The sequence below is a fragment of the Hipposideros armiger genome, unplaced genomic scaffold (assembly GCF_001890085.2).
Source record: "Hipposideros armiger isolate ML-2016 unplaced genomic scaffold, ASM189008v1 scaffold_862, whole genome shotgun sequence".
Taxonomy (NCBI): Eukaryota; Metazoa; Chordata; class Mammalia; order Chiroptera; family Hipposideridae; genus Hipposideros; species Hipposideros armiger.
The window spans coordinates 103,135-118,467 of NW_017732212.1; the positions used below are offsets into that span (position 1 = coordinate 103,135).

At 48.8% G+C, this 15,333-nt stretch overlaps 1 protein-coding gene across 2 annotated transcripts; it reads left to right on the forward strand.

Moving 5' to 3' along the window:
• Positions 1-714: 714 nt before the first annotated feature.
• WDR13 (WD repeat domain 13) lies at positions 715-7,383 on the forward strand. Of its 2 annotated transcripts, none has more exons than XM_019629671.1 (10): positions 715-847; positions 1,184-1,263; positions 1,908-2,148; positions 2,784-2,893; positions 3,015-3,145; positions 3,742-4,049; positions 4,840-5,020; positions 5,116-5,257; positions 6,584-6,702; positions 7,111-7,383. In XM_019629671.1, the coding sequence occupies exons 2-10, from the start codon at positions 1,223-1,225 to the stop codon at positions 7,293-7,295; spliced, it is 1,458 nt and encodes a 485-aa protein (XP_019485216.1). In that variant the 5' UTR covers positions 715-847; positions 1,184-1,222; the 3' UTR covers positions 7,296-7,383. The 2 variants fall into 2 exon arrangements, with proteins under 2 accessions (XP_019485216.1, XP_019485217.1); XM_019629672.1 differs by having other exon boundaries at positions 1,942-2,148.
• The last annotated feature ends 7,950 nt before the right edge of the window (positions 7,384-15,333 follow it).

Sequence of the window (15,333 nt, forward strand, 5' to 3'; positions counted from 1 at the left end):
ATAGTTTTTGTTATAAAATAGTGTGAAAAGTACATTTTGAGAATTGTGTCAGTTGATGTTAAGATCCAATAAGAAGCTACTAAACCTTGTATTTCAACTTTGTAAATTGTATATCCTAATCACGTTAAGATGAGTAGAGACGCAGCTTCCTGTTGAAATTGAAATAAGGATGATTCAGATAGGCTCCTGGGATCCAAACCCCAAAGCTCGTTGTGACTAATTATATCTTCTGCCTTTGGAGAACTCATGCCCGGACCAAGCTTTCTGGGAGCACCAAGCCCAAACCACTCCCCCCCACCCCCACCCCCCTGCATCCTCCCCACAGAATGGACTCTTCTCCTCTTGGGAGTGTCCGGGGGCCCATCAGTCACTCTAAGAATTGGAGGACTTTCTTAGGGGCTTCTGCATGTGTGATTGTTTTATTCTGTGTTTCAAAACTTGCTTGGCCAAGATTGTGCTGTTAAACAGCAACTTATACCACTCTTTCAAAAGAAAATCACATATATGTTTTTAAAGTTGTAGTTCTGGTTTTTAGTGAGTGATTCGCATACTCGCCCCTATCCTCTTGAGTATATAAAAAGTGGTATTAGAGACCAGGCGGATAGACCTTAAAGGGGCGGAGCCTCCATCCGTGTGCGGGAAGCTACTGTCCCTTAGTGCGCCTGCGTGGTTCTCCCACGCTCTTCGGAAGATCCCTATCCATTCGCTCTGCGCTTGGCAGCGCGTCCTGGCAGCAGGCGGCCATTTTGCCTGGAGCCCGAGAAAGGGAGAAGAAAGACAGAAGGAAAGGGCGACACTGGTCTCAGGGCCGCCCCGGGGGCCTCAAGAGCCGGAGGCAGCCCCGGAGGTGGTCCCTGATCCCAGACCCCGATCTTGGACCAGAGAGGGAAAGGCGGGGGGGGGGGCAAGATGGGCGGTGAAGGCCAAGAAGGATGGCTAGGCTGGGGGAGGGGTGTTGCTATGGCGACCAGGGAGGGGCGGAGTCAGGTCTGAATTGCTGCTGTGAGTTATCCGGGCGCTGCCAGGGCAGGGCTGCGGTGATGACCATGCTAACAGCCGGGTGGGATTTCACGACATTCTGGCGTGGAGGGACTCAGTGTCTGTGGCAACGATCGCCTGGCAGAAGGGGCGGAACTAGATCCCTTCACCTGAGACGCTGACATTCCAGGCCCTTGTCCTGCAGGCGCCCGCGGGCGGACACGCCGGAAGAGGAGGCCGGGGAATGGCCGCGGTGTGGCAGCAGGTCTTAGCAGTAGACGCGAGGTGAGGCGTGGGGTCGAAGCCCGTGGGAGCGGAAGTTACTGTGGTGCATGCGCAATGGAGATAAGTGAGGGTGGGCGGAGAACGTGCCTGAAGCTGTTGCGTGGGCATGCCGGAGGTGGGCATGCGCAGTAGCATGGTTTGGGGGCTTGCCCGCAAAGGGCTGGCCAGAGCGGGTCTTAAAGAGCATGCTGGGAAAATGAAGTCAAATGTGGGCATGCGCAAAGAGGCTGTGTTACTAGAACCTTTGGGAGTGAGTGGGTGATGGGGCTCAGGCTGGTGGCATTCCTATTCTCCACCATTGCCCGCCAGACTTCCCCCACCATCATTTCTCCAGTTTGACCCCATCACTATCCTGTCATTGCCCCACACTAACCCCCATCACCATGTCAGACTGACCCCTGCATAGCAACTTCAGCAAAGCTGCAGACTGCCTCCATTGTCCCCACACTGACCTCATCTCCATGCCGTTATTACTGTAGTAGATTCACCCTCATCACAGCACCAGAGGGACCCCCATCACCACTGCTGATCACTTGCCATCCTGACCCCTCACTACCACACACCTCATTCTCCTTCCCTATCCCCTGAGCTGATTGATTCCCTCTGTCCTGTGCCTGCTGCTCGCCTGCCTACTGCCATCACAGGTACAACGCGTATCGCACACCAACGTTTCCACAGTTTCGGACACAGTATATCCGACGGCGCAGCCAGCTACTACGGGAGAATGCCAAGGCTGGGCACCCCCCAGCACTGCGTCGGCAGTACCTGAGGCTGCGTGGACAGCTGTTGGGCCAGCGCTACGGGCCCCTCTCTGAGCCAGGCAGTGCTCGTGCCTATAGCAACAGCATCGTCCGCAGCAGCCGCACTACCCTTGACCGTATGGAGGTGAGCTCCCTCCACCGTCACTTGCCATGCATACCACTTGCCTCCATGTGTATTTTACTCGACACCCTTGTCAAGCACCTGCTATGTGTGAGGGGGGCACTGTCCCAGGCTCTTAGGATGAGCAGAGGGCAAAAATATATGAGATAAGTCAATAAACAAGATAAGTTGATAAATATGCAATAAGCAAGATAAATAGATCAATAAACAGCAAACCAGATAAATAAGTCAATAATTACCATGGCTTATAGTGAGGTGTGCTAAGATAGAAAAATAAAGCAGACTAGGGGAATAAAACAATATTGGTGTGGGGGATAGAGGGAAGCTATTTTTGATGGGGATGATGCGGGAAGGCCTCTGAGGAGGTAAAAATTGAGCTGAAACTTGAATGAAGCAAGAGACTGAGCTGAGTAGTTTTCAGGGGGTATGTTCATTCTTCGTTCAGAGAACATACTGAGCAGGGCAAGGGCAGGAGCAGAGGAACTAATGCAGAGGCCATCACAGTACAGGTGATGGTGGTGGCACTGGACGAAGTGAGAAGGAATCTGGTTCTGGGTATATTTTGAAAGCTCCAGACCTCATAGGTAGTTGAGGGCTGTTTTCAAGATGCGCCCACCCCTGACCATTTCTGCTTGCAGGACTTTGAGGATGATCCTCGGGCCCTGGGGGCCCGTGGACACCGACGTTCTGTCAGCCGAGGCTCCTATCAGCTGCAGGCACAGATGAACCGTGCCGTCTATGAGGACAGGTAGTATTAGGGGCAGCTGAGGGCTGGTGGTTTGTGAGGAGAGGAGCCATGCTGTGGGGTAATGGCAGGCCAAATGCTACTACTTACCTTCTCTCCCCCCCCGACTCCTATTGGGGCCCAGGCCCCCTGGCAGTGTGGTGCCCACATCAGCGGCAGAAGCAAGTCGAGCCATGGCTGGGGACACATCACTGAGCGAGAACTATGCCTTTGCGGGCATGTACCATGTTTTTGACCAGCACGTGGATGAGGCAGGTGAGCCAGTAGATGGAAGGTCCTATCATTATGCATTTGCCCAAACTGTGACAACCACCCAGTGCATCCTTTTCTGGAATGCAAAGTGTCCAGCCCGCCTCCAGAGGAACTGACATCCATAAAGCCTTTCACAAACCTAAAAACCCTCTGCAAAGTGGTCTGCAAAATCTCAGGTACTTTTGCTACCATGAAGGGTCTCAGCAGCTTAAAAGAGCCCTTTAAAAAGGCTTCTGGGGTCATGAGACACTTGGATGAGTTCAAAGCCTTTGCTGCAGTGAAATTCCCTTGCAAAGAATAGTGTAAGTCTTGTAAACTGCCAAGACCTTCTAATTGTAATGTGCTTGCTAAGATGTAGGGGCCTTTTCACATTGCAGAAGTCTTTTGCAATCTATAAAGTACCTGCTAAGATATAGGGAGCTTTTGGCAGAGGGCTTTCTGGGGTTCCAACTCCCTTTCTCATTCAAGGAAAGCCCTTTGCTGAGGTCACTGTGCCTAGTGCGGTGGGTCCTGGACCCCGGCTCACATGTCAGAACTTGTTATAAACGAAAGCGCCTGGTAGGTGTGCTGACTCCCACAAGTGACTCTTGGCATTGCAGTCCCAAGGGTGCGCTTCGCCAATGACGACCGGCACCGCTTAGCCTGCTGCTCACTCGACGGCAGCATCTCACTGTGCCAGCTGGTGCCTGCCCCGCCGTCCGTGCTCCGTGTCCTGCGGGGCCATACCCGTGGTGTCTCCGACTTCGCCTGGTCCCTCTCCAATGACATCCTTGTGTCCACTTCACTTGATGCTACCATGCGCATCTGGGCTTCTGAGGATGGCCGCTGCATCCGGGAGATCCCTGACCCTGATGGCTCCGAATTGCTCTGCTGCACCTTCCAGCCGGTCAACAACAACCTCACTGTGGTCAGGCTCCAGGGCCAAGAGGGCTGCTCTGGGGCATCAGTATGTGGGGGGGGGTCCCCTCTAGTCCATTGCTGCAGTCCCCTGGTGGTCAGACTCAGAGAGAAATGAGTCAGAATGGGGGCACACAGTTCTTGGTCTGGGATGGCCTCATTGTGGTCCAGTGGGGACTGGTCAGCGGGTAGGGCCACAGGTCTGACAGCCGTTCGGTCCCATCAGTAGTAGTCCTACCATTTTTCAACTGCAATGGCTGCTGGTTGGGAAGCAGGGTTACTAGTCATAAACCTCAGTGGCAGTTCTGTGGTCTGACCCAAGGGTAGAGAATCAGAGGGTGGGGGACAGTGAGGGGAGGAAATGAAAATCTGGCCTGGCCCTGAACAGGAAGTAGGGGGAGCTGGCCGAGTGAGCCTGTGCTCTGGGATCCTTTCAGGTTGCAGCAGCAACAGCCCCAGTATAGTCAAGGCTCCAGGAAAGACCAGTCAGGGAGCAGACGAGCTATTATGGGCCTGGGACAGCCCAAAGCTTCGCCCACCACAAGGGGCGTAGCCAAGAGGCAGCACTATGGGTCTGCAACCCTTTTAGTCCCCAGAGCAGCTGTCTACTCTGGTCAGATTGAAAGGGGCTGGTTGGGGAGGATTACAAGCCTGGGTCACCTCTAGTCTACCTGCCACGGCCCCACTGTGAGTAGACTTCAGTAGGCAGCAGCTGTTCCCATCAACAGCAGCCCACTGTGGTCAGACTCAAGGAGGGACTGGCTGGGAGCAGGATGATGGTATGCGGCTCTCACCCACAGGTAGGGAATGCCAAGCACAACGTGCATGTCGTGAACATCTCCACGGGCAAGAAAGTGAAGGGTGGCTCCAGCAAGCTCACAGGCCGTGTCCTCGCTCTGTCTTTTGATGCCCCTGGCCGGCTGCTCTGGGCAGGCGATGACCGTGGCAGTGTTTTCTCCTTCCTCTTCGACATGGCCACAGGTAGGCAGGCCCAGGCCTGCATCTGGGTACTCACACTCCTGCGCTCTTGGTGTGTAGCCCTTGCCCTTACTTTTGCCTTCTCTCCGTTGTCGTAGGGAAACTGACCAAAGCCAAGCGTCTGGTGGTGCATGAGGGTAGCCCTGTGACCAGCATCTCTGCCCGCTCCTGGGTCAGCCGCGAGGCCCGGGACCCCTCGCTGCTTATCAATGCTTGCCTCAACAAGCTGCTGCTCTACAGGTGGGTCTCCCCTGTCCAGCCACCTGGAGATGAAGGGCCTGCTGGCTCCATCAGACTGGGATGGGAGCCCTGTCTCCTCCATCAGGTTAACCACTGAATGGGGAGGTCTGGTCTCAGCAGCATCATCATTATTATCATCATCATATAATAATGACCTCACTAGTAGCAGTAATAGTAATAGCAGTAGTTAGTACTTAGGCAGCAATTGCTGGGACCGGGTGCTGTTCAAAGCACCTCATACATATCACATCATTTAATCCTCATAACAATCCTGTGAGATGGGTGCTGTTACTGTGTACATTTTACAGATCAGCAAACTAAGGCATAAAATGGGCTAGGGCCCCCTTAGAGCAGTGGTCTGTTTCCTTGCCTCTTTTTTTATCTTAGGCAGAGAGTTTACTGTCCTCATTCACATATGTCATGTTACCCAAATGCAGTTCTCAGCCTGGGCCACATGCTGGAATGATCTGAAAGGCTTCAAAAGTCATGGTCAGGCTCCACTCCAGGTCAGGGATTTTAGAAGCTCTGAGGCAGGCTGGGCATTGGTATATTGAGAAGTTCCCCAAGTGATGTCAGCCAAGCCTTAAAATGATTGCCCAACAGGATGCTTGCCATTTTACGATTTTCTATTTCTTCTCCTTTGAAAAAATGTATACGCACACTTAAACAATTTTTAATTTAAGTGTGCTTCTAAGGTTTTGGACTGTTTCGCCAATCCTCTCCCTTCTCTCCTTGCTTCTGCCGCCCTGGCCTCCCCCTGCCACAGTCAGGCGTATTAACAACTTTGTATGTACTGTTCCATACTTTGTTCCCTCTCCCATAGTCCTTGACGTGCACACACACCCAAACATTTCTGAGGGAGGGTCATTGTTTTTACAGAAGTGGGCTCCTTCTACACCCTTTTCCACATCTCACTTTTCTCACCAGATGATACCTGTGGACATGCTGCAGGTCACCTGCGGTAGCTTCAGTTCATTCCTTTGAATGGCTATGTGGTATCCACAGCACAGAGGAGCCATAGTTTGGGCAGCCATTTCCTCTCTTTGTGCCCATCTGAATGCCAGGATCTCAGAGACCCTTAGGAAGAGAAACTAGTGAATTACACTGCAGAGGCTCCCCATTTATATCAACAGATACAGTGTCCGAACTGTCATTAACCCCCACATACCAGCCCATGCTTTATAGGTTTATGCAGTCATCTCAAAACTGGATTTCATGAACCTTGAAAAGAACTCAGGCGCAGGGGTAGGGACATAGACTAGTGCACCTATTTATCCCTCTCTGGGGCTGAGGCTGTGCCCTGACCTGCTCTCATCTTCCCCTCAGGGTGGTAGACAATGAGGGGACCCTGCAGCTGAAGAGAAGCTTCCCCATCGAGCAGAGTTCGCATCCCGTGCGCAGCATCTTCTGCCCTCTCATGTCCTTCCGCCAGGGAGCCTGTGTGGGTGAGTCCCATAGGGTTGGGGTATCCAGGTAGGGGCAGGCACAGGGTTGGTGCTGATCTGGCTCAGACGTCATGACACCCTGATACCCTGACTTCCTGGGTCTTGAGATCTCTCATGCCCCGAGAGCCTCCCACTTTGAACACAGAGCCCGAACCAGCCCAGAAGCCTCATAACATGAGACACAGACCCCCCAAAAAGCTCAGAGGCCTCACACTCTGAACACAGAACCAAAACAGGTGACCTCCCATCTAGGGATGGTCCCTCCAGAGTCCCCCCCAAGGCACACTGGGACCTCATACCTTGAACTTAAATCCCTCAACACCTGAGTCACCTCAGAGAATTCACACCTGGGGCACCCCACCACCTCCTACGACACTTCCTGATGGCCTCGCCCTCTCACCTGGACAGTGACAGGCAGTGAGGACATGTGCGTGCACTTCTTTGACGTGGAGCGGGCAGCCAAGGCCGCCGTCAACAAGCTGCAGGGCCACAGCGCCCCTGTGCTGGATGTCAGCTTCAACTGTGACGAGAGCCTTCTGGCTTCCAGTGACGCCAGCGGCATGGTCATCGTCTGGAGGCGGGAGCAGAAGTAGGAGCCTCCCAGCCCTGCCGTGTCCACCTTCCCACCTGGCCCATGCTCCAGCCTTGTGTTTGTAAATAAAGTTCCTGTGGTTGTGTTGATGGCTGGCTCCCAGGGCTTCTGGGGGTGGGATGGGGGAGAGGGCAGCTCTAGGACCCAAATGGGATGGGGTTCATTTATTCATTCATGCACGCATTGATTTATTCACTCATTCAGTAACCATTTACTGAATGTCTGCCATGTCGTAGGCACCACTTTAAGTGTTTTAGTCATGCATTAGACAGACGTTACTGAGTACCTACTGTGTGCCAGGACCTGTTCTAGGCCCTGGGAGTACAGCTCTGACCTAAGCTGACAGAAATCCCTGCCCTCATATTCTAGTGGAAGCAGGTAGATAATGGGCAAAAAAATATATCCTAGGTCAGCTAAGATATTCCTGACAGCGTGAAGTTAAAGCAAATACCTGAATGAAGTGGGAGAGGAAGCCATAGTGTGTAGGGGAGAACATTCTAGGCAGAGAGAAAAGGGAGTGGAAAGGCACTGAGGCTGGAGTGTGCCAGGACTAGAGGCCAGTGGAGGAGGAGATGAGGTCCGTCAGGCCTGATCCTAGAGGGCTTCGTGGGCCACAATGAGGACTTGGGCTTTTTGTCTGAGTGAAGGGTGAACCACAGACGGCATTGAGCAGAGGAGGGATAGGATCTGACTTGATTGTAAGAGGATCCCTCTGGACACTATGAAGAGAACAGACTGGGGGGCAAGGGCAGAAGCAGACGACCAGTCAGGAGACCCTACAGTAGCAGAGGTGAGCTTGATGGGGACTCGCGCCAGGGCGGTGGCTGCAGAGGCCTTGAGGTGGTGAGTGTTGGCTTCTACCCCAGGGTTTCATCCTAAGTCTGCAGGGCTCTGCTGCCTCCTCGGGGAGGCCAAGGCGCCCACCCCCACCCCCAGGGCAGCCGCTGCCTGGGCCCCACACCTGTCTGTGTGATAGGTTGTTACCCACAAGTAAGGAGCAGAGGTGTTGAGGACTTGGAGTACACGCAGGTGTGGGAGCAATCATGGGCCCTAAGGCTGAGCTAGTGGCTCTTGCTAGTGGGGTGGAGCGGGTGGAAATTCGCTCCAACCCTGAGGAACCCCAGACCACCCACAGCTCCTCCCATCCCCACCCAGGGCCCAAAGTCGAAGCCTGAACAGCTCAGAGACCATCAAGTGGTGTTCAATATTTGAAGGGAGCCCTGAGTGAGGAGAGAGAGCTTGGGGTTTAGATAGGGGGTAGATAACCAAAATCCCTTGGCAATGACCTGAGTTATCAGGAAATGCTGAAGTTGCCAGAAGTGTCAAAGAGCCTCTTGCTCTAGTTGTTCCCTTCCCTGCACCTCCATAGGCTGCCATGTCCAGAGACATCAGTGGAAAGTGTGACAACTATCTTGAGACCACAGGGTCAGTCCACAGTCACAGGAGATTCCAACCTGGCCCAACATTGTTGAGCTGCTGAACTAACACCAGCAGTCTTGTTGAGGGAGGAAAATAGCCTCCTGTTTTTTCAAGCCACTATTATTTGACAGTGTGGTTACTTGGAGCCAGAAGCATTTCTACCTGGTAGAGCAGGTCCTCGAATACAACGTTGATGAGATGCCATAGGAACTTAACTCTTGTTTATCAATTAGTCTATGGTAAAAATTGGTTTCATTATATGTCATTTCGCTTAAAGTCGTAGCGTCTATCATGGATGTTAAGTGAGGCCTTACTGTATGTACTTCCATCTGACAGACCTTAAGGTAAATGGTGGTGAGATAGGGATATCAGAGCTGGACTCTTCAAGATCAAGATCATGTATGGATGTGTGTTGGAGGTCCTCAAGACCACCCAGACTCAAAAGATTCACAAGGAGGACTCTCAGTCTCAGCATATGGTTGTATACACGGCTATGATTTCTTCCAGCAAAAAGATACAGAGATCAGTCAACAAAGGGAAAAAGTCCACAGGGTGAAGTCCAGGGGAGACCAGGCACAAGCTTCCAGGGATCCCCTCCCACTGGAGTCACACAGGACTCTTAATTCCCCCAGTCTTGAATTGTGACAATAAGTGCAAAATGGAACCTCGTTAGAGACTCAGCACCCAGGGTTTTTATTGGTGGCTGATCACGTGGGTAGCCCCTGCCTGGCACATACCCAACTTCCAGACTCCCAGAAGGGAAGTAGGTGTCTAGCATAAACCACAGTGCTCGTATGAACAGCTAAGGCACAGTGAGCCACTCTTATCATTTAGAGAGTGATGAGAACCCTTTCAAAGTCTTTCCAGATGCCAGCCAAGGGCCAACCTTGAAGCAGGCCTTTCCAAGGAGAGCAGTTCAGGCATGCTCTGTTAACTCTTTTATGCACAGTTTGCAACATCAAAAGGAGTTCCATTTCAACAAAGGTTGGTGGATGGGCAAGATCATTCGGGAGAACCTCATTTTTCTCTTATATTAACACTTTCTTTTCATACTCTTCATGTTTTTTATCGAGTCTGGATTCAAGATGGCTGACCATGGATATTGTCATATACAGGTTTGGGGGTTTCCTCCTTGTGCAATTTTGAGGATGTAGAGTTGATATTCTGCTTTAAATTCATCTTTATGATACCTTTTCTTGATTTACAGACTAAGGGGAAATAAATAATGAACAAATAATAAAAAACAATCTTATTACTCAAACTTGGGCCTCTGTTAACTATCCATTATCACTGTGCCTCTGGTTTAACTCAGGTCTGGAACCCTTAAATATTCCACCATCAATGCCACTCTAGTCTTGCCTCAAATTCAGCCCTCAATGAACTATTCATGCCCTTTGTCTGATTTTGAACCCATGTGTTTACTTCATCAAGAGCCTCTCTGATCTGAGCTTGAATCGGGCCTTTGTTAATTAATACCCCATCAGTGTACTACTGGTCAATTTTCAAACTAGGGCCTCTGTATAAAATTCTACCAGCTACTGTCTTGCGATCTGACCTTGAATTTGGGATTCTGTTAATTGTGATCAATGCCCTTTTGCTCCATTTCAACCTTGAGGACCCTTAGTCCTGATCTTGAATCTGGGCCTCTATTAATTATTTTACCATCAATGCCCATATGGTGTCAATTCCAATCTGCACTTCTATATTAACAGTTGTACCATTAATGCCCATGTGGCTCAAACTTAGGTCCAGGCCTCTGTTAACTAGCTATTCTACCATCACATCTCTTTGGTCTAACCTCAAATGTCATCTCTTAACCTTTCCTCCACCAATGCCTTGCTAGTGTGATCTCAAATCTAGGCACTTTTAACTCTACCGCTATCAGCATCCATCTGGTCTACCTTTAAACCTGGGCCTCTCTACTAGTGCTTCCACCCATCAAGACCTATGATTTTACTTTGAACCTGAGTCTTTTTAACTTTTCCACTATCAGTGTCATGGTGGTCTAAACTTCAACCTGTGATTCTACTTATGATTCCACCATCAATAACTTTTTGTCCTTCAATCCAGGCCTCAGTTAACTCATTATCAATGCTCCTCAGTTTTGAAACTTGAACTTGAGCCTCTGTTAAATTCCACATGCGATGCTCCTCTGGCCTGACCTCAATGAACTATTCCACTATCTATATATACCCCTATGATCTTACCTCCAAACCTGGCCTCTATTTACTATTCCCCTATAACTGCCCCTCTGATCTGACCTTGAACCTAGGGCTCTGGTAATACTTGTAGCATTGATTCCCTCTGGGCAGACCTCAGACTCATGTTCCTATTAACTATTCCATCATCACTTCCATTCTCTTCTGACCTTGAACCTGAGCTACTGCAAACTATTCTACCATCAATACCCTTCTGGTCTTATTTGAAACTAAAATTCTGCTGACTAATCTTTGGTCCAACCTTGAACCTGAGTTTCTGGTTAATATCTCACCATCACTGGCTTTCTGCTCTGACTGGGCCTTCTTGAACTCGAGAACTATCAAGGCATCTCTGGTCTGACATCAAATCTAGACTCTGTTAGTTTTTACTCCATCAAGACCCCCTTTGATCTGAATTCTCACATGGACATCTCTTAACTAATTCAACATGACAGCTTCCTCATCCAACCAAAACTCAGAGCTTTTGTTAGCTATTCCATTGCTGGTGTTCCTCTGCCCTGACCTCAAACCCAGACTTCTATAAACTGTTCCACCATCATAGGCCCTCTTGTCTGACTGTGACTGGAGATTGTTAACCATTCTAACATCAAGGTCCCCTGATATGATTTTGAACCATTCCAAGATCTCTATGTTTCTGGTTTGACCTCCTCTATTAACAATTCCATCATCAGCACCTTTCTGGTCTGCCTTAAAAACGGGTCTCTGTTAAGTATCCTACCATCACTGCTCCTTTGGTATGACCTTGAACCCAGGCCTTCATTTCATATTCTAACTGAAAGGCCCCTCCGGTCTCAAATCAAACCTAGTCCTCCATTAATTCTTTATCTAAGAATGCCACACTGGTTGCACTTGGACTTCTTTTTAACTATTTAACCTTCAATCCTCTCTGATATGACTTTGAACCCAGGTCATTTTAACTCTTAAACCACAGTGCTCCACTGGTATGGCTTCAGACCCGATCTACTATTAACCACTACAACATCAATTTCCTTCTGGTTTCTTCTCAAACCAGGGTCTGTTTTATTGTCGACAATTCTACCTTCAATGTCATCCTGGTCCCTAATCAAAGTTCTTCCACTACGCTTGCTCTCTCATTTGTTTGATTCTTAACCAGGACTTGTTTATTCTTCCCATATTCAAAGATCTTCTGATCTAATTACCCAACACAGCCATTTAACTATTTCAGTATACTCCTATTTCTCCACTCCAGGCCTGCCTACAAACCCAGTCCTCTGTTAACTATACCACCATCAATTCCCTCCTGGTTTGACCTCAAACCTGATCCTCTGGTAACTACTCTGTCACTTGTGCCCTTTGGATCTGTCATTGAACTTGTAAAGTTATCTCTTCCAACATCAGTGCCCCTAGAATCTGACTGTTCACACCCCATTCATAAACCCTAGGCTCTGTTAACTATCCTAGAATCTATTCCTCTCTTGACTGACCTCAAACCTAGATATTTATTTGATTGTCCCCATCCCTGTTTCTCTGGTCTGACCCTAAACCAGGGCCTCTGTAACAATTATACCACGAATGCCTCTCTACTCTGAGTTCAAGCATTTGCTAACTCTTCCAACATCAATACCTCTCTGTCTAGATATTCAAACAAAACAATTGATAACTGATTAAAAACCCTGGCCCCTCTTATCTGACCTCAAATCTAGGTCTCTTTATTCTACCACCCGTGATTTTTCTGTTGTATTATTGAGCCCTGTGTATTAACTCTTCTACCATCAATATACTTGTGATCTGACTTTGAGGCATGGTCCTTGTTAATTCTTCCCCTGTCAGTTCCCCTCTGGTGGTATTACCTTCCACTGGGCCTCTGATAAGGCTACCACTACTAATGCTCCTCTGGCCTGACCTTAAACAAGGGCTTTTATTAGTAATTTCACCATCAACATTCCCGTTTTAGAGCACTAACCCAGGCATGTGTCAGCTGAAAATATGACAGTCATGAATTTCTATATTCCACACACCAGAGACCGAGCCTTTAGCTACAGGAATAGAAGGTCACTAATTCAACCTTGCCAGCTTATCCATATGGTTGGATAAGGTTTAGCAGTCTCCACACCAGACATTAAAAAATGAAATAGGGCTGGCCGAGTGGCGCAATGGTTAAGAACTGGCTTGGGATGCCAGAGGGCCCTGGTTTGGATCCCACATATGAGGGTCAGTGACACTGCCCTCTACAGCTAAGATGCTGAACAACAGCTCAACCTGGAGCTGGGCTGCTGTGAGTTGCCAGCAACGGCGTAGGCTGCAGCCCCTGCTGCAGCGGGTTGCCATGGGCTACCATATGTAGCCAGCAGCCAGTGTGGGCAGCCAGCAGCCTCTGTAAGCAGCCATCCAGAAGCCGGCGGCTGGTCTGCCTCTCCCAGGAAGAATGCAATGATGGTGCCAACTTGGGCCAGTGAAGTAACGTCCTCCACAACTAGACTGAAGAACAAAAAGGTAACTTGTCTGTTACCCTTCCCCCAATTCCCCAGTGCTGTTCCCATCCCCCAATTCCCCAATAAAAAAAACTTTAAAAAATGAAATAGATCTATGAATTAGGCTTAGTGGATAATGAATGGAAATAGAGGAAGTGGACACATGGTCTACCTATTTTCCTGCCCCTGGACCCTAAAAAGAACACTCTTATGTCCTTGGGTATTCTCTCTTGCAGTGAATATGAGTGGCCACAGGTATGCCATTGAACACTCCTATTATGAGGAGTGATCTTGATCTTGTAAATCTTGACTTGACTACCCTAGGTCCATCTCTTATTTTTTTGCTTTTTTTATTGAGGTATAATTAACATATTTTATATTAGTTTCAGGTGTACATCAGAGTAATTTGATATTTGTATATATTGTGAAATGATCACCATAATAAATCTAGTTAACTAACATCCATCACTTCACATAATTAAAGTTTTTTTTCTTGTGATGAGAACTTTTAAGATGTACCCTCTTAGTGACTTTCAAATATGCAATGCAGTATTATTAACATAGTTAATACTGTACATTATATCCCCATGACTTTTTTATTTTATAACTGGAAGTTTGTAGCTTTTGACTCCCTTCACCTATTTCATCCCCCTCTCCCACACCCACCTCTGTCAATCCCCAATCTGTTCTCAGTATCAATGAGCTTGTTTCTTTGTTTGTTTTTTTCTCCTAGGCCCATCTTCAGGTGCTTATTCAAAGGGAGAAGTCACTGATGGTCAAATTCTACCTGACAGCCTCATCTGAATAAAAAAAGATGTGCACTGCTCAATTACTGAACCACAAGAAACCCTCAAGTTATTTTTAAAATTATAATGGCCATAATCTCAGAACATAATGCAATAATAATTAGAAATTAGCACACAGTTATATAAAAAAAGGCAACCAAACTCCTCCTACCACATTGAGGTTTTGCTAGAGTCTCGGAGGAGGCTGTTTCCTCCATCTGTTCAGAGCAATGCTCTAGTATTTCATGACAGGCTTGATTTGGTCAGCTCCCAAAGCAGCAATATTACTCGTTCTTCTGTCAAAGATTATTCAAGTGCCAAGTACCATCGCTTCCTACTCCTCATATTTTCAAGCAAAACAACCCGTTCAACACTATTTTTTACACTGCATGTTACATGTTTCAGTAGCTCCTGGAAGACTGATTTCCCAGATCCAGAAAAGTGAAGTCCATCTGCTGTTTTCTTGGGCGTTTTGACTTTTTTATTCTCTCAGAGCCAGATGGAAACACGTTCTGAATAAAAGCCAGCCCTGTGTTTTCATGCTCTATCCCACCTGCGTGGTTTGCCAGGCTGTTTCACAGAACACAGTGCCAGCAAAGTTCACACGCTCACTTCCTGCACCTTTCACCTTGCACCGCTCCCTCCAATTTTCTCAGGTGAGTTTTATTGACTCTTTCAACTAGTCAGATATCTACATTCGGCTGATAAACAAGGTAGCCTTGCTACTCTGCTGCTTTCCCCAAGCTGGTGTAATTCCTGGTGGATTCAGTGTTCAGGCCCCTGGGATCACTGGGGCATTTTATTTGGGTCTTTGCTGAACAGCCGTGTCACAAGTTGGGTTCTGTGAACGCAAAATTTGACATGAAGTTTCAGGCATAAGACATTTGTTTACTAGGGATTGATTCCTGTGCAGGGAAGTGGGAGGAAGCAGGGTTGGGCAAACGAACAGTTGACCTGTGGTGCAGGCCCCACAAAGTCTTGGCCGCCCAGCCTACAGCTCTGGAGCAAGCATTGCCTGTCAGAACACTCCCTATTGGGAGGAAATACCAGGCTTTGTACTGCTGCCCAGCTCAGAAACCATGCGGGCTGGCCCCGGGCAGGGCGTGACCTCAGAGAGGAGGTTCTCCAAAGATGAGGCCCACCCTGTGGAGCTGACAGCTGCCAGCAAGTACTTCCTTGAAAGT